Source organism: Poecile atricapillus, chromosome 34, assembly GCF_030490865.1.
Source record: "Poecile atricapillus isolate bPoeAtr1 chromosome 34, bPoeAtr1.hap1, whole genome shotgun sequence".
NCBI lineage: Eukaryota > Metazoa > Chordata > Aves > Passeriformes > Paridae > Poecile > Poecile atricapillus.
In genome coordinates, this window is record NC_081282.1 from 3694574 (window position 1) to 3720478 (window position 25905).

At 53.5% G+C, this 25905-nt stretch overlaps 2 protein-coding genes across 2 annotated transcripts; both read left to right on the forward strand.

The window, feature by feature from the left end:
• Positions 1-38: 38 nt before the first annotated feature.
• On the forward strand, positions 39-2878 carry BOLA2B (bolA family member 2B). Its single transcript, XM_058860908.1, is given in 5 exon segments — positions 39-121; positions 123-143; positions 145-189; positions 951-1045; positions 2591-2878. Coding segments are annotated over 5 exon segments (342 nt in total). The 5' UTR covers positions 39-46; the 3' UTR covers positions 2697-2878.
• Positions 2879-5892: 3014 nt separating this feature from the next.
• LOC131590635 (sodium/glucose cotransporter 2-like) lies at positions 5893-25593 on the forward strand. Its single transcript, XM_058860913.1, is given in 16 exon segments — positions 5893-5988; positions 7743-7814; positions 8292-8354; positions 8356-8397; positions 8799-8858; positions 9817-9921; positions 10305-10410; positions 11955-12035; positions 12915-13114; positions 15192-15327; positions 17002-17109; positions 19084-19234; positions 21024-21192; positions 21883-22098; positions 24518-24617; positions 24720-25593. Coding segments are annotated over 16 exon segments (1863 nt in total). The 5' UTR covers positions 5893-5907; the 3' UTR covers positions 24893-25593.
• The last annotated feature ends 312 nt before the right edge of the window (positions 25594-25905 follow it).

Below are 25905 nucleotides of genomic sequence, written 5' to 3' on the forward strand. Positions count from 1 at the left end.
TCGTTACCCACAATGCCTTGTTTCCGTTTCCGCCTCGTTACCCACAATGCCTTGTTGCTGTTTCCGCCTCGGTACCCAGAACGCCCCGCGCGCGGCGGAAGTGACGCACGCGGAAGGCGGAAATGGAACCGCCGAGGGCGGAGGGAGCTGCGGGAGCGGCTCCGGGAGCGGCTCCAGGCCGAGCACGTGGTAATTAATTAACTAATTAATTAATTGGCGGCTAATTGGGGACGAGCGGGCTCTCATTTAGCTGGGGACGGCCTTAATTATCCGGGAAAAGATTTAATGAGCGGCTTTGGGGCTTTAATTGGAATTAAAAGCGCTGGGGAAGTTCACAGTTTATGTATCAGCGTTAATTAACGTTTGACTGACCGGGGAAATAATTAATTAGTGCACAATGGTGCAAAATTAGCGCCTATTAGGGAGAAAAGCGGCTAATTAGTAATTAATTAGTGTTCCAGGGGTGTTAATTAGGAGCTAATGGGCTTTGATTAACAGCTCAGGTGGGTTTATTAGTCTTTAATGGGCATTAATTAGAGCCTATCAGCTGTTAATTGGTGGCTAATCAATGATTAATGGTTATCAATTAGTGTTTAACGGCGGTTAATTAGCACGCAGGGGGTGTTAATTAGCGATTGGGGGTGTTCATTAGTGGCTAATGGGAGTTAATTACCGCTGGGCTGTTAATAAAACACCATCGGGCGCTAATTAACGTCTGTGCTGTGTTAATTAGCAGCGAACCGGTGTTAATTAGCACTCAACAGGCGCTAATTAGCGCGTAGGGACCCCTAATTACCGGCTAATAGCCGCTGATTAATCCCAGCTGATTATTAATTATTAATCGCACTTTGATGAAGCAGTTTAAGGATGAGGTGTTTAATTGCGGGTGCTAATTAATTAATAATTAATTAATAAATTAATTAGCGCTAATTAAGGGCCGTTAATTGCAGGAGGTGCAGGAGAACCCCCGGCTCTGCCCGGGCAGTTTCCGCCTCGTCGTCGTTTCCGGAAATTTCCGCGGCCTCAAAACCCTGGAGAGGCACCGGTGGGGGAGGGGCCTAAAGGGGGCGGGGCCAAAGGGGCGGGGCCAGAGGGGGCAGGACTTCAAAGGGGCGGGGCTGGAGGGGGCGGGGCTTCAAGGGGATGTGGCTTCAAAGGGGCGGGGCTTTAAATGGGCTGTGCCAAAGGGGGCGGGGCCAGAGGGGGGGCGGGATTTAAAGGGGTGGGAGGGGTTTGAAGGGAGGTGGGGGCTGCCAAGGGGTAATTAACGAGGTTAATTAGCGGCTAATTACCGGGCAGGCTCGTTAATGAGGGTCTGAGGGAGGGTTAATCAACGAGGTTAATTAGCGGTTAATTACCGTTCAGGCTCGTTAACGAGGCGCTGAAGGAGGGTTAATTAACACCGTTAATTAGCAGTTAATTACCGTTCAGGCTCGTTAACGAGGCGCTGAGGGAGGGTTAATTAACGTGGTTAATTACCGTTCAGGCTCGTTAACGAGGCACTGAAGGAGGGTTAATTAACGAGGTTAATTAGTGGTTAATTACCGTTCAGGCTCATTAACGAGGCGCTGAAGGAGGGTTAATTAACGAGGTTAATTAGCAGTTAATTACCATTCAGGCTCGTTAACGAGGCGATGAAGGAGGGTTAATTAATGACGTTAATTAACGTGGTTAATTACCGTTCAGGCTCGTTAACGAGGCGCTGAAGGAGGGTTAATTAATGAGGTTAATTAGCAGTTAATTACCGTTCAGGCTCGTTAACGAGGCGCTGAAGGAGGGTTAATTAATGCAGTTAATTACTGTTCAGGCTCGTTAACGAGGCGCTGAAGGAGGGTTAATTAACGCGGTTAATTAACACGGTTAATTACCATTCAGGCTCGTTAACGAGGCGCTGAGGGAGGGTTAATTAACGAGGTTAATTAGCGGTTAATTACCGTTCAGGCTCGTTAACAAGGCGATGAAGGAGGGTTAATTAACGAGGTTAATTAGCAGTTAATTACCGTTCAGGCTCGTTACCGAGGCACTGAAGGAGGGTTAATTAATGAGGTTAATTAGCAGTTAATTACCGTTCAGGCTCGTTAACGAGGCGCTGAAGGAGGGTTAATTAATGCGGTTAATTAGCAGTTAATTACCGTTCAGGCTCGTTAACGAGGCGCTGAAGGAGGGTTAATTAACGTGGTTAATTACGGGGCAGGCTCGTTAACGAGGCGATGAAGGAGGGTTAATGAATGAGGTTAATTAGCGGCTAATTACCCTTCAGGCTCGTTAACGAGGCGCTGAAGGAGGGTTAATTAATGAGGTTAATTAGCAGTTAATTACTGTTCAGGCTCGTTAACGAGGCGCTGAAGGAGGGTTAATTAATGAGGTTAATTAGCGGTTAATTACCCTTCAGGCTCGTTAACGAGGCGCTGAAGGAGGGTTAATTAACGCGGTTAATTAGCGGTTAATTACCGTTCAGGCTCGTTAACGAGGCGCTGAAGGAGGGTTAATTAACGCGGTTAATTAGCGGTTAATTACCGTTCAGGCTCGTTAACGAGGCGCTGAAGGAGGGTTAATTAACACGGTTAATTAGCAGTTAATTACCGTTCAGGCTCGTTAACGAGGCGCTGAAGGAGGAGCTGGGCCGGATCCACGCCCTGGAGCAGCGGACGCTGACGCCGGAGCAGTGGGAGGAGCAGCGCGGCTCATTAGCATAAATTTGCATATCAATTTCCGCCCCCCTGGCTGCGTTCGCATGGATTTGCATAAATTATCTCTGCCGGGCTCTGATTGGTTGAGGCCTCGCCCCTCTCGGGGCCTTGAATGGAAGCTGAGGAGGGAGGACTCGACTCTCATTTGCCTAAATTTGCATAATGCGAATAAACATTCCTCGTTTTAATACGGTGCTGTGGATTCGCTTCATTTGCATTCATTTGCATAATTTGTTGGTTACTGGGGGGGGGAGGGGCGCTCCCAGTTTGGGATTCCCGCGGTGCATTGTGGGAAACGGGCCCCTCCCCCCCTCAGGTGCGCGGCCACGCCCAAACCAGTTCAAACCAGTTCAAACCAGTTCAGACCAGTTCAAACCAGTTCAAACCGGTTCAAACAAGTTCAAACCAGTTCAAACCGGTTCTAAACCACTTCAAACCAGTCCAAACCAGTTCAAACCAGTCCAAACCGGTTCAAACCGGTTCAAACCAGTCTAAACCAGTTCAAACCGGTTCAAACCAGTTCAAACCAGTTCAAACCAGTTCAAACCAGTTCAAAACCACTTCAAACCAGTTCAAACCAGTTCAAACCATTTCAAACCGGTTCAAACCAGTTCAAACCGGTTCAAACTGGTTCAAACCAGTTCAAACCAGTTCAAACCAGTTCAAACCGGTTCAAACCAGTTCAAACCGGTTCAAACCAGTTCAAACCGGTTCAAACCGGTTCAAAACCACTTCAAAGCAGTTCAAACCAGTTCAAAACCAGTTCAAACCACTCCAAAACCGGTCCAAACCAGTCCCAAACCAGTCCAAACCAGTTCAAACCAGTTCAAACGGTCCCAAACCAGTTCAAACCAGTCCAAACCAGTTCAAACCAGTTCAAATCAGTTCAAACTCAGTTCAAACCAGTCCAAACCAGTTCAAACCAGTTCAAAACCCAGTTCCAAACCAATCTAAACCAGTTCAAAACCACTTCAAACCAGTTCAAACCAGTTCAAACCGCTTCAAACCAGTTCAAACCACTCCAAAACCGGTCCAAACCAGTTGAAACCAGTTCAAACCAGTCTAAACCAGTTCAAACCAGTCCCAAACCAGTCCAAGCCCGGCCGGGATCTGGGAATTCCTTCCCAGAAATTACGGAAACTGAGAAAATTGTCCCGAAATGGTGAAAAAAAAACGACCAAAAACTGAACAAAAATGGCCCAAAAATGACCCAAAAAATGACCCAAAAATGACCCAAAAAATGGTCCCAAAATGGCCCAAAATGGTCCCAAAAATGACCCAAAAAATGGTCCCAAAATGACCCCAAAAATGACCCAAAAATGACCCAAAAATGGCCCCAAAATGGCCCCAAAATGACCCAAAAATGACCCAAAAATGGCTCCGAAAAATGGCCCCAAAATGACCCCAAAAATGACCCAAAAAATGGTCCCAAAATGGACCCAAAAATGACCCAAAAATGACCCAAAAATGACCCAAAAAATGGTCCAAAAATGACCCAAAAATGGCTCCGAAAATGACCCAAAAAATTGGTCCCAAAATGGTCCCAAAATGACCCAAAAATGACCCAAAAATTGGTCCCAAAATGGTCCCAAAAATGACCCAAAAATGACCCAAAAAATGGTCCCAAAATGACCCAAAAATGACGCAAAAAATGGTCCCAAAATGGTCCCAAAATATGACCCAAAAATGACCCAAAAATTGGCCCCAAAATGGTCCCAAAATGGCCCCAAAATGACCCAAAAATGACCCAAAAATTGGCCCCAAAATGACCCAAAAATGGCTCAGAAAAATGACCCAGAAAATGGTCCCAAAATGGCCCCAAAATGGCCCCAAAATAACCCAAAAATGACCCAAAAATTGGCCCCAAAATGACCCAAAAATGACCCAAAAATGACCCAAGAAATGGTCCCAAAATGACCCAAAAATGACCCAAAAATTGGCCCCAAAATGGCCCCAAAATGACCCAAAAATGACCCAAAAAATGGTCCCAAAATGGTCCCAAAATGACCCAAAAATTGGCCCCAAAATGGTCCCAAAATGACCCAAAAATGACCCAAAAATGACCCAAAAATGGCTCCGAAAAATGGCCCCAAAATGGTCCCAAAATGACCCAAAAAATGACCCAAAAATTGGTCCCAAAATGACTCAAAATGACCCAAAAATGACCCAAAAATGACCCAAAAAAATGACCCAAAAAATGGCCCCCAAAATGACCCAAAATGACCCAAAAATGACCCAAAAAATGGTCCCAAAATGGTCCCAAAATGGCCCCAAAAATGACCCAAAAATGGCCCCAAAATCCCCCAAAATGCCCCAAAAAAACGATCTCAAAATGACCCCGAAATTCCCCCCCCGCGGCCCCTCCCCCACCCCAGGGACCGGACCGCGGGGTGGGGGGAGGGGCGGGGGGGTGGGGGAGGGGCGGGGGAGTGGGGGAGGGGCCGCCCCTCCCCCCCCGGGTCCAGCGGGGGCGCCCCGGGGGCGGCGGAGCGAGAGGGGGGGTGGGGAGGGGATTTGGGGGGTGGGGGAGGGGATTTGGAGGGTGGGGAGAGGGGAGCGGGGGTGGGGGAGGGGATTTGGGGGGTGGGGGAGGGGATTTGGGGGTGGGGGAGGGGAGCGGGGGTGGGGGAGGGGATTTGGGGGGTGGGGGAGGGGATTTGGGGGTGGGGGGAGGGGATTTGGGGGTGGGGGAGGGGGATTTGGGGGTGGGGGAGGGGATTTGGGGGGTTGGGGGAGGGGATTTGGGGGTGGGGGAGGGGATTTGGGGGTGGGGGAGGGGATTTGGGGGTGGGGAGGGGAAGGGGATTTGGGGGTGGGGTGAGGGGATTTGGAGGGTGGGGGAGGGGAGTTTGGGTGGGGGAGGGGATTTGGGGAGTGGGGAGGAGGGATTTGGGAGGTTGGGGGAGGGGATTTGAGGGTTGGGGGAGGGGCTCAGGGGGCTTTTTAGGGTGGGGGAGGGGATTTGGGGGGTGGGGGAGGGGCTCAGGGGGGTTTTTAGGGTGGGGGAGGGGATTTGGGGGGTGGGGGAGGGGCTCAGGGGGGTTTTTAGGGTGGGGGAGGGGCCCGGGGTGGGATCTGAGGGGGTGGGGGGAGGGGATTGCGGAGGACTTTGAGGTGGGGGAGGGGCCGTGAGGGGGTGGGGGAGGGGCTGTGGGGTGGATTTAGGCCGGGCCCGGGGGTGGGGGAGGGGTGGAGGCGGGGAGGGTGGGGGAGGGGGATGGCGGCGCCGGGCGCGGGGCCCTGGGACCTGGGGGTGATCGGGGTTTATTTCCTGCTCGTCATGGCCGTGGGGCTCTGGGTAAGGACCCCGAAATACCCCAAATTCACCCCAAAATCATGAAAATTCACCCCAAAAATCCTGAAAAATCACCCCAAAATACCCCAAATCCTGAAAATTCACCCAAAATCCTTAAAATTCACCCCAAAATACCCAAAATCCTGAAAATTCACCCCAAAATCCTTAAAATTCAACCCCAAAATACCCCAAATTCACCCCAAAATCATGAAAATTCACCCCAAAATCATGAAAATTCACCCCAAAATACCCAAAATCCTGAAAATTCACCCCAAAATCCTGAAAATTCACCCCAAAAATCCCGAAAATTCACCCCAAAATCCCCAAAATCCACCCTGAAACCCCCGAATCCAACCCCAAAATCCCCAAAATCCTTAAAATTCACCCCAAAATACCCCAAATCCACCCCAAAATCATGAAAATCCTGAAAATCCACCCCCGAAAATCCCAAATCCTGAAAATTCACCCCGAAATCCTGAAAATTCACCCCAAAATACCCGAAATTCACCCCAAAATACCCAAAATTCACCCCAAAATCATGAAAATTCACCCAAAATCCCCAAAATTCACCCCAAAATCCCCAAAATTCACCCCAAAATCCCCAAAATTCACCCCAAAATCATGAAAATCCACCTCAAAATACCCAAAATTCCCCAAAATTCCCCAAATTCCCCAAAATTCCCCAAAATTCCCCCAAATTCCCCAAAATTCCCCCAAAATTCCCCAAAATTCCCCCAAAATTCCCCAAAATTCCCCAAAATTCCCCAAATTCCCCCAAATTCCCCAAAATTCCCCCAAAATTCCCCCAAAATTCCCCCAAATTCCCCCAAAATTCCCCAAATTCCCAAATTCCCCCAAATTCCCCAAAATTCCCCAAAATTCCCAAAATTCCCCAAAATTCCCCAAAAATTCCCCCAAAATTCCCCAAAATTCCCCAAATTCCCCCAAAATCCCCCAAAATTCCCCCAAAATTCCCCAAAATTCCCCAAAATTCCCCAAATTCCCCAAAATTCCCCAAAATTCCCCCAAAATTCCCCAAAATCCCCCAAAATCCCCCAAAATTCCCCAAAATCCCCAAAATTCCCCAAAATTCCCCCAAAATTCCCCCAAATTCCCCCAAAATTCCCCCCCCCCCCACGCCCCTCCCCCACCCCGGGGTTGTTTTTGTGCCCTCGGGTGGGGGAGGGGCGCAGCGTTACCCACAATGCCCCGGGGGGGGGGGAGGGGCTGGGAGCCACAAACTGGTCTGGACTGGTTTGTACTGGTTTATACTGGTTTATACTGGTCTGTACTTGGTTTATACCGGTTTATACTGGTTTATACTGTTTATACTGGTTTATACTGGTTTATACTAGTTTATACTGGTTTATACTGGTTTATACTGGTTTATACTGGTCCGTACTGGTTTATACTGGTTATACTGGTTTATACTGGTTTATACTGGTTTATACTGGTTTATACTGGTCCAGACTGGTTTATACTGGTTTATACTGGTCCGTACTGGTTTATACTGGTTTATACTGGTTTATACTGGTCCGTACTGGTTTATACTGGTTTATACTGGTCCGTACTGGTCCAGACTGGTTTATACTGGTCCGTACTGGTCCAGGACTGGTTTATACTGGTCCGTACTGGTTTATACTGGTTTATACTGGTTTATACTGGTCCGTACTGGTTATACTGGTCCATACTGGTTTATACTGGTTTATACTGGTTTATACTGGTTTATACTGGTTTATACTGGTTTATACTGGCAGGCCCTGCGCAGGCGCAGTGGGCGGAGCCTCTCCGGGTATTTCCTGGCTGGACGCAGCATGGGCTGGGCCCCGGTGAGTGGGCACTGGTTTGGACTGGTTTGTACTGGTTTGTACTGGTTTGTGCTGGTTTGGACTGGTTTGGACTGGTTTGGACTGGTTTATACTGGTTTGTACTGGTTTATGCTGGTTTGTACTGGTTTGTACTGGTTTATACTGGTTTGTACTGGTTTGTACTGGTCTGGACTGGTTCTGTTGGTTTGTGCTGGGGGAATGGAGGGTCACTCAGGGGTCACTCAGGGGTCACTCAGGGGTCACTCAGGGTCACTCAGGGGTCACTCAGGGGTCACTCAGGGGTCACTCAGGGGTCAAGAGGTCACTCAGGGGTCACTCAAGGTCACTCAGGGGTCACTCAGGGTCACTCAGGGGGTCAGAGGTCACTCAGGGGTCACTCAGGGGTCACTCAGGGTCACTCAGGGGTCACTCAGGGGTCACTCAGGGTCACTCAGGGGTCACTCAGGGGTCACTCAGGGTCACTCTGTCCATCTCCAGGTGGGGGCGTCGCTCTTTGCCAGCAACATCGGCTCCGGTCACTTCGTGGGGCTGGCGGGGACGGTGCGCGGCCGGCGGCATCGCCGTGGGCGGCTTCGAGTGGAGCGTGAAGTCGCGATACGGCGCGATACGGCACGATATGTCACGATATCGCACGATATCTCATGATATGTCGCGATATCTCACGATATGTCGCGATATCTCATGATATCTCATGATATCGCATGATATCTCACGATATCTCATGATATCTCATGATATCTCACAATATCTCATGATATGTCGCGATATCTCACAAATATCTCATGATATCGCACGATATCTCACAATATCTCATGATATCTCACGATATCTCACGATATGTCGCGATATCTCACAATATCTCGCGATATCTCACCCCTCCCCACTGGTTCCGTCGCGATGTCGCGGCCTTGGGGCCCCGCCCCCCTCTCTGTCGCGACATGACCCCGCCCCCTATCGCGACATGAGCCCGCCCCCTCCCCCCAGGGCATGTTCATCGTGCTGCTCCTGGGCTGGGTGTTCGTCCCCATCTACCTGAGAGCCGGGGTGAGACTGGGACGGACTGGGATGGACTGGGAGGGGACTGGGAGGGGACTGGGAGGGACTGGGAGGGAACTGGGAGGGACTGGGAGGGACTGGGAGGGACTGGAGGGAACTGGGGGGGACTGGGAGGGACTGGGAGGGACTGGGACAGACTGGGAGGGACTGGGAGGGAACTGGGATGGGACTGGGGAGGGACTGGGAGGAACTGGGAGGGGACTGGGAGGGACTGGGACAGACTGGGAGGGACTGGGAGGGACTGGGATGGACTGGGAGGGACTGGGAGGGACTGGGAGGGACTGGGGGGGGACTGGACGGACTGGGAGGGACTGGGAGGGACTGGGATGGACTGGGAGGGACTGGGAGGGACTGGGAGGGACTGGGGGGGGACTGGGAGGGAACTGGGAGGGAACTGGGAGGGACTGGGAGGGACTGGGAGGGGACTGGGAGGGACTGGGATGGACTGGGAGGGACTGGGAGGGGACTGGGAGGGACTGGGACGGACTGGGGAGGAACTGGGAGGGACTGGGACGGACTGGAGGGACTGGGAGGGGACTGGGACAGACTGGGACGGACTGGGAGGGAACTGGGAGGGGACTGGGAGGGAACTGGGAGGGGACTGGGAGGGGACTGGGATAAACTGGGAGGGACCGGGAGGTGCTGGGACTGGTCTGAACTGGTTTATACTGGGGGGGGCTGGGGACCCTGGGTGTGGCCTGAGTGGGCGTGTCCCGGGGGGCGTGTCCCGTTTGGGCGTGTCCCGTTTGGGCGTGTCCCGGGGGCGTGTCCCGGGCCGTGTCCCGGTGGGCGTGTCCTGAGTGGGCGTGTCCCGGGGCGTGTCCCGTGGGTGTGTCCTGACTGGCCGTGTCCCATGGGCGTGTCCTGAGTGGGTGTGTCTGGGCGTGTCCCGTGGCCGTGTCCCCTGGCCCTGTCCTGACCGGGCGTGTCCCGTGGGCGTGGCCAGGTGTCCACCATGCCCGAGTACCTGGGCCGGCGCTTCGGGGGGGGGCGGATCCGGCTCTACCTGGCGCTGCTCTCGCTGGGGCTCTACGTCAGCACCAAGATCTCGGTACTGGGAGCACTGGTTTATACTGGGAGGGGCTGGGAGGGGATACTGGTCTATACTGGGAAGGGCTGGGAGGGGATACTGGTTTATACTGGGAGGGGCTGGGGGCTCCCTGTGGAATTTAGGGTTCCCTCCCCACCCCCAGTCCCTCCCAGTCCCTCCCAGTCCCTCCCAGTTCCCTCCCAGTCCCTCCCAGTTCCCTCCCAGTCCCCCCAGTCCCCTCCCAGTCCCTCCCAGTCCCTCCCAGTCCCTCCCAGTCCCTCCCAGTCCCTCCCAGTCCCTCCCAGTCCCTCCCAGTTCCCTCCCAGTCCCTCCCAGTCCCCCCCAGTCCCCCCCCCAGTCCCCCCCAGTGCTCCCAGTGCTCCCAGTACAGACCAGTGCTGCAGGTGGACATGTACTCGGGGGCGCTCTTCATCCGCGAGGCGCTGGGCTGGGACCTGTACGGCTCCGTGGGGGCCCTGCTGGGCATCACCGCCCTCTACACCATCACTGGTGAGACTGGGAGCACTGGGACGGACTGGGAGGGACTGGGAGGGGACTGGGAGGGACTGGGAGGGACTGGGAGGGAGCTGGGAGGGAACTGGGAAGGACTGGGAGGGACTGGGAGGGGACTGGGACAGACTGGGAGGGACTGGGAGGGACTGGGAGGGGACTGGGAGGAACTGGGGGGGACTGGGAGGGACTGGGAGGGGAGTGGGAGGGACTGGGAGGGACTGGGAGGGGACTGGGAGGGGACTGGGAGGGACTGGGAGGGACTGGGAGGGGACTGGGAGGGACTGGGATGGACTGGGAGGGACTGGGAGAGGACTGGGAGGGACTGGGAGGGGACTGGGAGGGACTGGGAGGGACTGGGAGGGACTGGGAGGGAACTGGGAGGGACTGGGGGGGAACTGGGAGGGACTGGGGGGGAACTGGAGGGACTGGGAGGGGACTGGGAGGGACTGGGAGGGACTGGGAGGGGACTGGGAGGGACTGGGAGGGACTGGGAGCACTGGGAGGGGACTGGGAGGGACTGGGATGGACTGGGAGGGACTGGGAGGGACTGGGAGGGACTGGGAGGGACTGGGGGGGAATTGGGAGGGACTGGGAGGGACTGGGAGGGGACTGGGAGGGACTGGGAGGGACTGGGAGGGACTGGGAGGGGCTGGGAGGGACTGGGAGGGACTGGGAGGGACTGGGAGGGACTGGGAGGGAACTGGGAGGGACTGGGAGGGACTGGGAGGGGACTGGGAGGGACTGGGAGGGAGTGGGAGGGGACTGGGAGGGACTGGGAGGGACTGGGAGGGGACTGGGAGGGACTGGGAGGGGACTGGGAGGGACGGGGGGAACTGGGAGGGACTGGGAGGGACTGGGAGGGACTGGGAGGGACTGGGAGGGACTGGGAGGGGACTGGGAGGGATGGGGGGAACTGGGAGGGACTGGGAGGGGACTGGGAGGGACTGGGAGGGGACTGGGGAGGACTGGGAGGGCACTGGGAGGGGACTGGGAGGGGACTGGGAGGGGACTGGGAGGGACTGGGAGCACTGGGAGGGGATTAAAGGGTTAAAAACGGGGAGTGGTTGGCGTTGGAGGCGATGTCTCGTACTGGTTTATACTGGTTTGTAATGGTTTGGGTGTGGGAGTGAACTGGGATTGAACTGGGAGCACTGGGAGGGACTGGGAGGGGACTGGGATTGAACTGGGATTGAACTGGGAGGGAACTGGGAGGGAACTGGGCCTGGGCTGATTTGGGCGTGGCTTTTGGAGGGGTGGGTGTGGCCCATTAAGAGGGTGTGGCCTGACGGGGGCGTGTCCCTTTGGGGGCGTGGCCCTTTGGGGGCATGGCCTGATGGGGCGTGGTCCTTTGGGGGTGTGTCCTGATGGGGGCGTGGCCTGATGGGGCGTGGCCTGACTGGGGGCGTGTCCTGATGGGGGCGTGGCCTGATGGGGGCGTGGCCTGACTGGGGGCGTGTCCTGATGGGGACGTGGCCCTTGGGGGCGTGGCCTGACTGTGGGCGTGGCCTGACTGGGGGTGTGGCCCTTGGGGGCGTGGCCAGGCGGGCTGACAGCGCTGATGTTCGCGGACCTGGTGCAGACGCTGATCATCATCACTGGAGCCTCGGTGCTGGCCGGCTACGGTGGGACTGGGATAAACTGGGATGGACTGGGATAAACTGGGAGGGGACTGGGATGGACTGGGATAAACTGGGATAAACTGGGATAAACTGGGATAAACTGGGATAAACTGGGAGGGGACTGGGAGGGACTGGGAGGGGACTGGGAGGGGACTGGGAGGGACTGGGAGGGACTGGGATAAACTGTGAGGGACTGGGAGGGACTGGGATAAACTGGGATAAACTGGGATAAACTGGGATAAACTGGGAGGGGATTTGGGGGGACTGGGAGGGACTGGGATGGACTGGGAAGCAGCACTGTGGTGCCATACTGGTTTATACTGGTCCATACTGGTTTATACTGGTCCATACTGGTCCATACTGGTTTATACTGGTCCGTACTGGTTTACACTGGTCCATACTGGTTTATACTGGTCCGTACCGGTCCATACTGGTTTATACCGGTCCATACCGGTTTACACTGGTCCGTACTGGTCCGTACCGGTCCATACTGGTTTACACTGCTCCATACTGCTCCATACTGGTTTACACTGGTCCGTACTGGTTTACACTGGTCCATACCGGTTTACACTGCTCCATACTGGTTTACACTGGTCCATACTGGTTTACACTGGTCCATACTGGTCCATACTGGTCCGTACCGGTTTATACTGGTTTATACCGGTCCATACCGGTTTACACTGGTCCATACTGGTTTATACCAATCCATACTGGTTTATACTGGTCCGTACCGGTCCATACTGGTTTACACCGGTCCATACTGGTTTACACTGGTCCATACTGGTTTATACTGGTTTATACTGGTCCATACTGCTCCATACTGGTTTATACTGGTTTATACCGCTCCATACCGGTTTACACTGGTCCGTACTGGTCCGGCAGCGCTGGGCGCCGTGGGCGGGTACCAGGGCCTGCGGGAGCTCTACCCCCTGGCGCTGCCCCCCAACTCCTCGGGGCCCTGCGGCCGCCCCCGGCCCGACGCCTTCCACCTCCTGCGGGACCCCGGCTCCGGGGACCTGCCCTGGCCCGGCCTCCTGCTCGGACTGGGAATCATCTCCGCCTGGTACTGGTGCACCGACCAGGTGCGACTGGGAGCACTGGGGGGGACTGGGGGCACTGGGGGAGACTGGGGGGGCACTGGGAATCATCTCCGCCTGGTACTGGTGCACCGACCAGGTGCGACTGGGAGCACTGGGTTATACTGGGAGGGGACTGGGAATCATCTCTGCCTGGTACTGGTGCACCGACCAGGTGGGACTGGGGGGGACTGGGGGGGACTGGGGGGGACTGGGAGCACTGGGGGGGACTGGGTTATACTGGGAGGGGACTGGGAATCATCTCCGCCTGGTACTGGTGCACCGACCAGGTGGGACTGGGAGCACTGGGTTATACTGGGAGGGGACTGGGAATCATCTCCGCCTGGTACTGGTGCACCGACCAGGTGGGACTGGGAGCACTGGGAGGGACTGGGGGGACTGGGTTATAATGGGAGGGGACTGGGAATCATCTCCGCCTGGTACTGGTGCACCGACCAGGTGGGACTGGGAGCACTGGGTTATACTGGGAGGGGACTGGGGGCACTGGGAATCATCTCCGCCTGGTACTGGTGCACCGACCAGGTGGGACTGGGAGCACTGGGTTATACTGGGAGCACTGGGTTATACTGGGAGGGGACTGGGAATCATCTCCGCCTGGTACTGGTGCACCGACCAGGTGGGACTGGGAGCACTGGGTTATAATGGGAGGGGACTGGGAATCATCTCCGCCTGGTACTGGTGCACCGACCAGGTGGGACTGGGAGCACTGGGTTATACTGGGAGGGGACTGGGGGCACTGGGAATCATCTCCGCCTGGTACTGGTGCACCGACCAGGTGGGACTGGGAGCACTGGGTTATACTGGGAGCACTGGGTTATACTGGGAGGGGACTGGGAATCATCTCCGCCTGGTACTGGTGCACCGACCAGGTGGGACTGGGAGCACTGGGTTATACTGGGAGGGGACTGGGAATCATCTCCGCCTGGTACTGGTGCACCGACCAGGTGGGACTGGGAGCACTGGGTTATACTGGGAGGGGACTGGGAATCATCTCCGCCTGGTACTGGTGCACCGACCAGGTGGGACTGGGAGCACTGGGTTATACTGGGAGGGGACTGGGGGCACTGGGAATCATCTCCGCCTGGTACTGGTGCACCGACCAGGTGGGACTGGGGGCACTGGGTTATACTGGGAGCACTGGGGGAGACTGGGGGGGCACTGGGAATCATCTCCGCCTGGTACTGGTGCACCGACCAGGTGGGACTGGGAGGGACTGGGGGGGACTGGGAGGGGACTGGGGGGGACTGGGGGCACTGGGTTATACTGGGAGGGGACTGGGGGCACTGGGAATCATCTCCGCCTGGTACTGGTGCACCGACCAGGTGGGACTGGGAGCACTGGGTTATACTGGGAGGGGACTGGGAATCATCTCCGCCTGGTACTGGTGCACCGACCAGGTGGGACTGGGAGGGACTGGGTTATACTGGGAGGGGACTGGGGGCACTGGGAATCATCTCCGCCTGGTACTGGTGCACCGACCAGGTGGGACTGGGGGGGACTGGGAGGGGACTGGGGGCACTGGGTTATACTGGGAGGCGATTGGGAGGGAACTGGGAGCACTGGGAGGGCACTGGGAGGGGACTGGGAGGGGACTGGGGGGGACTGGGGGGGGACTGGGAGGGAACTGGGGGCACTGGGAGGGGACTGGGGGCACTGGGGGGGACTGGGAGGGGACTGGGGGGGACTGGGAGGGGACTGGGGGGGACTGGGGGGGACTGGGGGCACTGGGAGGGGACTGGGAGGGGACTGGGAGGGAACTGGGAGGAACAGAGGTGGCTCTGATCAGTAACTGGGATAACTGGGATAAGTGGTCAGTGACCGGTCAGTTACTGGTCAGTTACTGGTTTATACTGGTTTATACTGGTCAGTTACTGGTCAGTTACTGGTTTATACTGGTTTATACTGGTCAGTTACTGGTCAGTTACTGGTTTATACTGGTTTATACTGGTTTATACTGGTCTATACTGGTTTATACTGGTTTATACTGGTTTATACTGGTTTATACTGGTTTATACTGGTTTATACTGGTCAGTGACCGGGCCCCGCGGCCCCGCCCCCGCAGGTGATCGTGCAGCGCTGCCTCGCCGGCCGCTCCCTCACGCACGTCCGCGCCGGCTGCGTCGTCTGCGGCTACCTCAAGGTGCTGCCCATGTTCCTGATGGTGCTGCCCGGCATGGCCGCCCGCGTCCTCTTCCCGGGTCAGCGCCGCTCTGCTCTGCACTGGTTTATACTGGTTTATACTGGTTTATACTGGTTTATACTGGTTTAGACTGGTTTAGACTGGTTTCGATTCGAGCTGAAGGGATTTCCCCAAAATGGCCGCCCAAAATGGCCGCCCCCAGGAGCACCCAAGATGGCGGCGCCCATGGGAGCTCCCAAGATGGCCGCCCAATATGGCGCCCCATTACAGCCACCTGTACTGGTTTATACTGGTTTATACTGGTTTAGACTGGTTTAGACTGGTTTATACTGGTTTATACTGGTTTATACTGGTTTAGACTGGTTTATACTGGTTTATACTGGTTTACACTGGTTTAGACTGGTTTATACTGGTTTATACTGGTTTAGACTGGTTTATACTGGTTTAGACTGGTTTAGACTGGTTTACACTGGTTTATACTGGTTTATACTGGTTTACACTGGTTTATACTGGTTTACACTGGTTTATACTGGTTTATACTGGTTTATACTGGTTTACACTGGTTTATACTGGTTTACACTGGTTTATACTGGTTTATACTGGTTTAGACTGGTTTAGACTGGTTTAGACTGGTTTCGATTCGAGCTGAAGGGATTCCCCCAAAATGGCCGCCCAAAATGGCCGCCCCCAGGAGCACCCAAGATGGCAACGCCCATGGGAGCTCTCAAGATGGCCGCCCAATATGGCGCCCCATTACAGCCGCCTGTACTGGTTTATACTGGTTTATACTGGTTTATACTGGGGTGCTTTGGCTTATACTGGTTTGAACTGGTTTGAACTGGTTTGAACTGGTCTGAACTGGTTTGAACTGGTTTGAACTGGTCTGAACTGGTTTGAACTGGTTTGAACTGGTCCGAACTGGTCTGAACTGGTCTGAACTGGTCTGAACTGGTCCGAACTGGTCCGAACTGGTCTGAACTGGTTTGAACTGGTCTGAACTGGTCTGAACTGGTCCGAACTGGTCTGAACTGGTCTGAACTGGTTTGAACTGGTTTGAACTGGTCTGAACTGGTCTGAACTGGTCTGAACTGGTCCGAACTGGTCCGAACTGGTCTGAACTGGTCCGAACTGGTCCGAACTGGTCCGAACTGGTCCGAACTGGTCTGAACTGGTTTGAACTGGTTTGAACTGGTCTGAACCGGTCTGAACTGGTCTGAACTGGTCCGAACTGGTCTGAACTGGTCTGAACTGGTCTGAACTGGTCTGAACTGGTCCGAACTGGTCTGAACTGGTCTGAACTGGTTTGAACTGGTTTGAACTGGTCTGAACTGGTTTGAACTGGTTTGAACTGGTCTGAACCGGTCTGAACTGGTCTGAACTGGTTTGAACTGGTTTGAACTGGTCCGAACTGGTTTGAACTGGCCCGAACTGGTTTGAACTGGTCTGAACTGGTCTGAACTGGTCTGAACTGGTCCAAACTGGTCTGAACTGGTCTGAACTGGTCTGAACTGGTTTGAACTGGTCTGAACTGGTTTGAACTGGTCTGAACTGGTCCAAACTGGTCTGAACTGGTCTGAACTGGTCTGAACTGGTCTGAACTGGTCTGAACTGGTTTGAACTGGTCTGAACTGGTCCAAACTGGTCTGAACTGGTCTGAACCGGTCTGAACTGGTTTGAACTGGTCTGAACTGGTCCGAACTGGTCCGAACTGGTCTGAACTGGTTTCCCGCAGAGGTCGTGGGCTGCGCTGACCCCCAGGGCTGCTCCCGGGCCTGCGGCTCCGCCCTCAGCTGCTCCAACGTGGCGTATCCGCGCCTGGTGCTCAGCCTGCTGCCCCCCGGTGAGCAACGGCCGCTATTAGGGGCTGATTAGCTGTTATTAGCCATTATTAGTGAGGTATTAGCGGTTATTAGCCATTATCAGTGAGTTATTAGCCATTATTAGTGAGTTATTAGCCATTATTAGCCATTATTAGTGAGTTATTAGCCGTTATTAGTGAGTTATTAGCCATTATTAGTGAGTTATTAGCCGTTATTAGCATTATTAGTGAGTTATTAGGCATTATTACTGAGTTATTAGCCATTATTAGTGAGTTATTAGCCATTATTAGTGAGTTGTTAGCCATTATTAGCCATTATTAGTGAGTTATTAGCCATTATTAGTGAGTTATTAGCCATTATTAGCCATTATTAGTGAGTTATTAGGCATTATTAGTGAGTTATTAGCGGTTATTAGCATTATTAGTGAGTTATTAGCCATTATTAGTGAGTTATTAGGGTGTTATTAGGGGTTACTAGCCACTTTTAATGAGCTACTGGGGAGCTATTAGCTGATATTAGTCATTATTAGTGAGTTATTAGCCATTATTAGTGAGTTATTAGCGGTTATTAGCATTATTAGTGAGTTATTAGCCATTATTAGTGAGTTATTAGCCATTATTAGTGAGTTATTAGCAGTTATTAGCATTATTAGTGAGTTATTAGGGTGTTATTAGGGGTTACTAGCCACTTTTAATGAGCTACTGGGGAGCTATTAGCTGATATTAGTCATTATTAGTGAGTTACTAGGGGTTATTAGGCTGTTATTAGCTGTTAATTGAGGGCTAATAACGGGTTATTAGGACAAAGGACGGGTTATGAGTTATTTTTGGGGCTAATAAAACGGCGTTTTGCCAATTAATGTCAATTCTTGGACTAACAATGCCAATTTTGGGCTAATAACCCCATTTTGTGGGCTAATAATTCCGTGGTTTTGGCTAATAACGCCATATTTTGGCTATTAGTTCCGTTATTTTGGCTATTAGCGCTAATAACGCCATTTTTTGGGCTAATAATTCCATGTTTTTTGGCTAATAACGCCGTTTTTTGGCTATTAGTTCGGTTATTTTGGCTATTAGTTCGGTTATTCTGGCTATTAGTTCCATTATTCTGGCTATTAGCGCTAATAACGCCATATTTTGGCTATTAGTTGGGTTATTTTGGCTATTAGTTGGGTTATTTTGGCTATTAGTTCTGTTATTTTGGCTATTAGTTCCATTATTCTGGCTATTAGCGCTAATAACGCCATATTTTGGCTATTAGTTCGGTTATTTTGGCTATTAGTTCGGTTATTCTGGCTATTAGTTCCATTATTCTGGCTATTAGCGCTAATAACGCCATATTTTGGCTATTAGTTGGGTTATTTTGGCTATTAGTTGGGTTATTTTGGCTATTAGTTCGGTTATTTTGGCTATTAGCGCTAATAACGCAATTTTTTGGGCTAATAATTCCATGTTTTTTGGCTAATAACGCCATTTTTTGGCTATTAGTTTGGTTATTTTGGCTATTAGTTCGGTTATTTTGGCTATTAGTTCCGTTATTTTGGCTATTAGTTCGGTTATTTTGGCTATTAGCGCTAATAACGCCTTTTTTTGCCTAATAATTCCATGTTTTTTGGCTAATAACGCCGTTTTTTGGCTATTAGTTCCGTTATTTTGGCTATTAGTTCCGTTATTTTGGCTATTAGTTCGGTTATTTTGGCTATTAGTTCCGTTATTTTGGCTATTAGTTCGGTTATTTTGGCTATTAGTTGGGTTATTTTGGCTATTAGCTCGGTTATTTTGGCTATTAGTTCCATTATTCTGGCTATTAGCGCTAATAACGCCATTTTTTGGGCTAATAATTCCATGTTTTTTGGCTAATAACGCCGTTTTTTGGCTATTAGTTGGGTTATTTTGGCTATTAGTTGGGTTATTTTGGCTATTAGTTGGGTTATTTTGGCTATTAGTTCCATTATTCCGGCTATTAGCGCTAATAACGCTCACTCCCGGCGGCAGGGCTGCGGGGGCTGATGCTGGCCGTGGTGCTGGCCGCGCTGATGTCGTCGCTGGCCTCCATCTTCGCCAGCTCCGGGGCCCTCTTCACGCTGGACGTGTTCCAGAAGCTGCGGCCGCAGGCGGGGCCACGGCAGCTGCTGCTGGCCGGCAGGTGAGCGCACCTGGGACAGGTGAGAGCACCTTGGGCAGGTGAGAGCCACTGGGACAGGTGAGAGCCACTGGGGCAGGTGAGAGCAGCTGGGGCAGGTGAGAGCAGCTGGGGCAGGTGAGAGCCACTGGGGCAGGTGAGAGCAGCTGCGACAGGTGAGGGCAGCTGGGGCAGGTGAGGGCAGCTGGGACAGGTGAGAGCAGCTGGGGCAGGTGAGAGCAGCTGGGGCAGGTGAGGGGGACAGGTGAGGGGGGACAGGTGAGGGGGGACAGGTGAGAGCAGCTGGGGCAGGTGAGAGCAGCTGGGACAGGTGAGAGCAGCTGGGGACAGGTGAGAGCACCTGGGACAGGTGAGAGCAGCTGGGACAGGTGAGCCCGGGAACCCCAAACTCGGGACCTGGAGAGACCCAAACTTCACCTGCCCGACATCTGAGGGACCCCGAGTTCTTCCAGGGGGGGTGGGGGGAGCCCAGGTGAGCTCAGGTGAGCCCAGGTCAGGCCCAGGTGAGCCCAGGTGACCCCTCCCCGCAGGCTCTGGGTGCTGGTCATGGTGGGGCTCAGCCTGGCGAGCTCAGGTGAGCTCAGGTCAGGCCCAGGTGAGCTCAGGTGAGCTCAGGTCAGGCTCAGGTGAGCTCAGGTGAGCTCAGGTGAGCTCAGGTGAGCTCAGGTGAGCTCAGGTGAGGCTCAGGTGAGCCCAGGTGACCCCTCCCCGCAGGCTCTGGGTGCTGGTCATGGTGGGGCTCAGCCTGGTGAGCTCAGGTCAGGCCCAGGTGAGCTCAGGTGAGCTCAGGTGAGGCTCAGGTGTCCCCAGGTGTCCCCAGGTGAGCTCAGGTGACCCCAGGTGTGCTCAGGTGACCCCTCCCCGCAGGCTCTGGGTGCTGGTCATGGTGGGGCTCAGCCTGGCGAGCTCAGGTGAGCTCAGGTCAGGCCCAGGTGAGCTCAGGTGAGCTCAGGTGTCCCCAGGTGACCCCAGGTGACCCCAGGTGACCCCAGGTGTCCCCAGGTGTGCTCAGGTGACCCCTCCCCGCAGGCTCTGGGTGCTGGTCATGGTGGGGCTCAGCCTGGCGAGCTCAGGTGAGCTCAGGTCAGGCTCAGGTGAGCCCAGGTGAGCCCAGGTGAGCCCAGGTGACCCCTCCCCGCAGGCTCTGGGTGCTGGTCATGGTGGGGCTCAGCCTGGTGAGCTCAGGTGAGCTCAGGTCAGGCCCAGGTGAGCTCAGGTCAGGCTCAGGTGAGCTCAGGTCAGGCTCAGGTGTCCCCAGGTGAGGCTCAGGTGACCCCAGGTGACCCCAGGTGAGCTCAGGTGAGGCTCAGGTGACCCCAGGTGAGCTCAGGTGACCCCAGGTGACCCCAGGTGACCCCTCCCCGCAGGCTCTGGGTGCTGGTCATGGTGGGGCTCAGCCTGGCGAGCTCAGGTGAGCTCAGGTGAGCTCAGGTGACCCCAGGTGTCCCCAGGTGTGCTCAGGTGACCCCTCCCCGCAGGCTGTGGGTGCTGGTCATGGTGGGGCTCAGCCTGGTGAGCTCAGGTGAGGCTCAGGTGAGCTCAGGTGTCCCCAGGTGTCCCCAGGTGAGCTCAGGTGACCCCAGGTGAGCTCAGGTGTCCCCAGGTGTCCCCAGGTGAGCTCAGGTGACCCCAGGTGAGCTCAGGTGACCCCTCCCCGCAGGCTCTGGGTGCTGGTCATGGTGGGGCTCAGCCTGGTGAGGTCAGGTCAGGCCCAGGTGAGCTCAGGTGAGCTCAGGTGAGCTCAGGTGACCCCAGGTGACCCCAGGTGAGCCCAGGTGACCCCTCCCCGCAGGCTCTGGGTGCTGGTCATGGTGGGGCTCAGCCTGGCCTGGCTGCCGGTGGTGGAGGCGGCGAGGGGGGGGCAGCTCTTCGATTACATGCAGGCCCTGTCCTCGTACCTGGCCCCGCCCGTGGCCGCCGTCTTCTTCCTGGCCGTGTTCGTGCCCCGCGTCAACGAGCCCGTGAGTGCACCTGGGCACACCTGGGCACACCTGGGCACACCTGGGGGCACCTGGGGGGGTTTAAAGGGCACCTGGGCACACCTGGGGGGCTTCAAATGGGGTCTGGGGCACACCTGGGCACACCTGGGAGAGACCTGGGCACACCTGGGGGGGTTTAAATGGGGATTGGGGCTCACCTGAGGGCACCTGGGCACACCTGGGCACACCTGAGGGCACCTGGGCACACCTGGAGGGGGTTTAAAGGGCACCTGGGCACACCTGGTGGAGTTTAAAGGGCACCTGGGCACACCTGGGCACACCTGGGGGGCTTTAAATGGGGATTGGGGCTCACCTGGGCACACCTGGGGGGGTTTAAATGGGGATTGGGGCTCACCTGGGCACACCTGGGCACACCTGGGGGGTTTAAATGCGGTCTGGGGCACACCTGGGCACACCTGGTGGAGTTTAAAGGGCACCTGGGCACACCTGGGCTCACCTGAGGGCACCTGGGCACACCTGGGGGGGTTTAAAGGGCACCTGGGCACACCTGAGGGCACCTGGGCACACCTGGGTGCAGATGGGGCGAGCTGGACACACCTGGGGGATGGAAAGGGGATAAAAAACGGGGATTTCGGGGAGGATTTGGGGGAAGTTCTGGCGTTTCCAGGTAACCCCGGCTTTGCCCAAATCCCCGCTTTTTCTCCCCAAAAGGGCGCCTTCTGGGGTCTGCTGGGGGGGCTGGGGCTGGGGCTGGCCCGGATGATCCCCGAGATCCTTTTGGGGTCGGGGTCCTGCGGGACCCCCGGGCGCTGCCCCGCCCTCCTCTGCGGCCTGCACTACCTGCACTTCGCCGTGCTGCTCTTCCTGCTCACCTGCGCCATCGTCCTGGCCGTGTCCTGCTGCTCCCCGCCCATCCCCACCGTCCACGTGAGCGCCGGGGGCCTTTTGGGGGGGTTTGGGGATTTTTGGGGATTTTTTAAAAAAATTTTTGGGGGGGTTAAAAGGGGGAAAAAAGGGAAAAAAGAAACAACCCAGGATTAAAATGGGTCAAAATGAGCTCAAAATGGCCCAAAATGAGCTCAGAATGGCTCCAGTGAGCCCAAAATGAGACAAAATGAACCCAAAATGAGGCAAAATGAACCCAAAATGAGGCAAAATGAACCCAAAATGAGGCAAAATGAACCCAAAATGAGCTCAAAATGGCCCCAAATGAGCTCAGAATGGCTCCAGTGAGCCCAAAATGAGGCAAAATGAACCCAAAATGAGCAAAATGAACCCAAAATGAGGCAAAATGAACCCAAAATGAGCTCAGAATGGCTCCAGTGAGCCCAAAATGAGGCAAAATGAACCCAAAATGAGACAAAATGAACCCAAAATGAGGCAAAATGAACCAAAAAAGGGGCAAAATGAACCCAAAATGAGGCAAAAGGAACCCAAAATGAGACAAAATGAACCCAAAATGAGCAAAATGAACCCAAAATGAGACAAAATGAACCCAAAATGAGACAAAATGAACCCAAAATGAGACAAAATGAACCCAAAATGAGACAAAATGAACCCAAAATGAGGCAAAATGAACCCAAAATGAGACAAAATGAACCCAAAATGAGGCAAAATGAACCCCAAATGAGGCAAAATGAACCCAAAATGAGACAAAATGAACCCAAAATGAGACAAAATGAACCCAAAATGAGACAAAATGAACCCAAAATGAGACAAAATGAACCCAAAATGAGGCAAAATGAACCCAAAATGAGGCAAAATGAACCCAAAATGAGACGAACCCAAAATGAGGCAAAATGAACCCAAAATCAGACAAAACGAACCCAAAATGAGACAAAATGAACCCAAAATGAGGCAAAATGAACCCAAAATGAGGCAAAATGAACCCAAAATGAGGCAAAATGAACCCAAAATGAGGCAAAATGAACCCAAAATGAGGCAAAATGAACCCAAAATGAGGCAAAATGAACCCAAAATGAGGCAAAATGAACCCAAAATGAGACGAACCCAAAATGAGGCAAAATGAACCCAAAATCAGACAAAACGAACCCAAAATGAGACAAAACGAACCCAAAATGAGGCAAAATGAACCCAAAATGAGGCAAAATGAACCCAAAATGAGGCAAAATGAACCCAAAATGAGACAAAATGAAGCCCAAATGTCCCAAAAATGAGTAGAAAATGAAGCCAAAATGAGGCAAAATGAGATCAAAGTTTTGGGTTGATTTTGCCGGATTTTGGGTCAATTTTCCCGGATTTTGGGTCAATTTTCCCGGATTTTGGGTCAATTTTCCCAGATTTTGGGTTGATTTTGCCGCATTTTGGGTTGATTTTCCCAGATTTTGGGTCGATTTTGCTGGATTTTGGGTCGATTTTGCCAGATTTTGGGTCAATTTTGCTGGATTTTGGGTTGATTTTCCCGGATTTTGGGTCGATTTTGCTGGATTTTGGGTCAATTTTCCCGGATTTTGGGTCGATTTTGCCGCATTTTGGGTGGATTTTGCCGGATTTCGGGTTGATTTTGCCGCATTTTGGGTCGATCTTGCTGGATTTTGGGTCGATTTTGCTGGATTTTGGGTCAATTTTGCCGGATTTTGGGTTGATTTTGCCAGATTTTGGGTCAATTTTGCCACATTTTGGGTTGATTTTGCCACATTTTGGGTCAATTTTGCCGGATTTTGGGTTGATTTTGCCGCATTTTGGGTGGATTTTGCCGCATTTTGGGTTGATTTTGCCACATTTTGGGTGGATTTTGCCGCATTTTGGGTGGATTTTGCCGCATTTTGGGTTGATTTTGCCACATTTTGGGTGGATTTTGCCGCATTCTGGGTGGATTTTCCCGGATTTTGGGTCGATTTTCCCGGATTTTGGGTTGATTTTGCCGCATTTTGGGTCGATTTTGCTGCATTTTGGGTTGATTTTGCCACATTTTGGGTCGATTTTGCCGCATTTTGGGTGGATTTTCCCGGATTTTGGGTTGATTTTCCCGGATTTTGGGTCGATTTTGCCACATTTTGGGTGGATTTTGCTGCATTTTGGGTTGATTTTCCCGGATTTTGGGTTGATTTTGCCGGATTTTGGGTTGATTTTGCTGCATTTTGGGTTGATTTTGCCACATTTTGGGTTGATTTTGCCGCATTTTGGGTGGATTTTGCCAGATTTTAGGTTGATTTTGCCACATTTTGGGTGGATTTTCCCGCATTTTGGGTCGATTTTGCTGCATTTTGAGTGGATTTTGCTGCATTTTGGGTTGATTTTGCCGGATTTTGGGTTGATTTTGCCGCATTTTGGGTTGATTTTGCCGCATTTTGGGTTGATTTTGCCGCATTTTGGGTCGATCCAGCTGCACAGGTTGGTGTTCAGCCTCCGGAACAGCCGCGAGCCCCGAATCGACCTGGACGCGCCCAAGGAGCCCCCCCAGAATCCGGGGGTCCCGCTCGGGGGTAAGAGGGGGGGAAAACCCAAATTTGGGGGCTTTGGGGCAGAAATTTGGGATTTTGGGGGTCTTTGGGAACCCAAATTCTTCATCTCCCCCTTCATTCCAGACTTGGAAGCGGCTCCAGGGGCGGGGCCGGGAGCTGGGGGCGTGGCCTCGGGGTTGGGCGTGGCCCCAGCTGAAGCCACGCCCCCCGAGGATCCCAAATGGAGCCGCGTGGTCAACATCAACGCCCTGGTGCTGATGGGCGTGGCCTCTTTCCTTTGGGGCTATTTTGCCTGAAATCACCCCAAATAAACCCAAAAATCCTCCCCACACGAGCCCTGGTGGAATTCACAAAAAACCCCGAGAGTGACACAAAAAAAGGGTGAAAAACGGGATCCAAAACGGACCCAAAAGGGACCCAAAATGGACCCAAAACGGGATCCAAAACGGGATCCAAAACGGACCCAAAAGGGACCCAAAAGGGACCCAAAACGGACCCAAAAGGGACCCAAAACGGACCCAAAACGGACCCAAAACGGACCCAAAACGGATCCAAAACGGACCCAAAATGGACCCAAAATGGACCCAAAATGGACCCAAAACGGATCCAAAAGGGATCCAAAACGGACCCAAAACGGATCCAAAATGGACCCAAAACGGACCCAAAATGGACCCAAAACGGGATCCAAAATGGACCCAAAATGGACCCAAAACGGATCCAAAAGGGACCCAAAACGGACCCAAAACAGACCCAAAGTTCCCCCTCCCAAATTTCCCCCAATCCCCACCAATTCCGCGTTTTGGTGTTGCCCTAAACTGGGGGAATTTAATTCGGGTTTTTTTTACTGGTTTTGGGTGGAATTTTTGGCTCTTTTCCAGGAGGCCTCCAGCCCGGCAGGGGGTGCCAAAAATAAAAGGGAGGAAACCTGGAAATCCCGCCCAAACCCTCCCAAAATTCCTCAAAACCCCGCCCCTAAAACTGCCCCAAACCCTCCCAAAATTCCTCAAAACCCCTCCCCTAAAACTGCCCCAAACCCTCCCAAAATTCCTCAAAACCCCTCCCCTAAAACTGCCCCAAACCCTCCCAAAATTCCTCAAAACCCCTCCCCTAAAACTGCCCCAAACCCTCCCAAAATTCCTCAAAACCCCTCCCCTAAAACTGCCCCAAACCCTCCCAAAATTCCTCAAAACCCCTCCCCTAAAACTGCCCCAAACCCTCCCAAAATTCCTCAAAAACCCCTCCCCCAAAACTGCCCCAAACCCTCCCAAAATTCCTCAAAACCCCTCCCCTAAAACTGCCCCAAACCCTC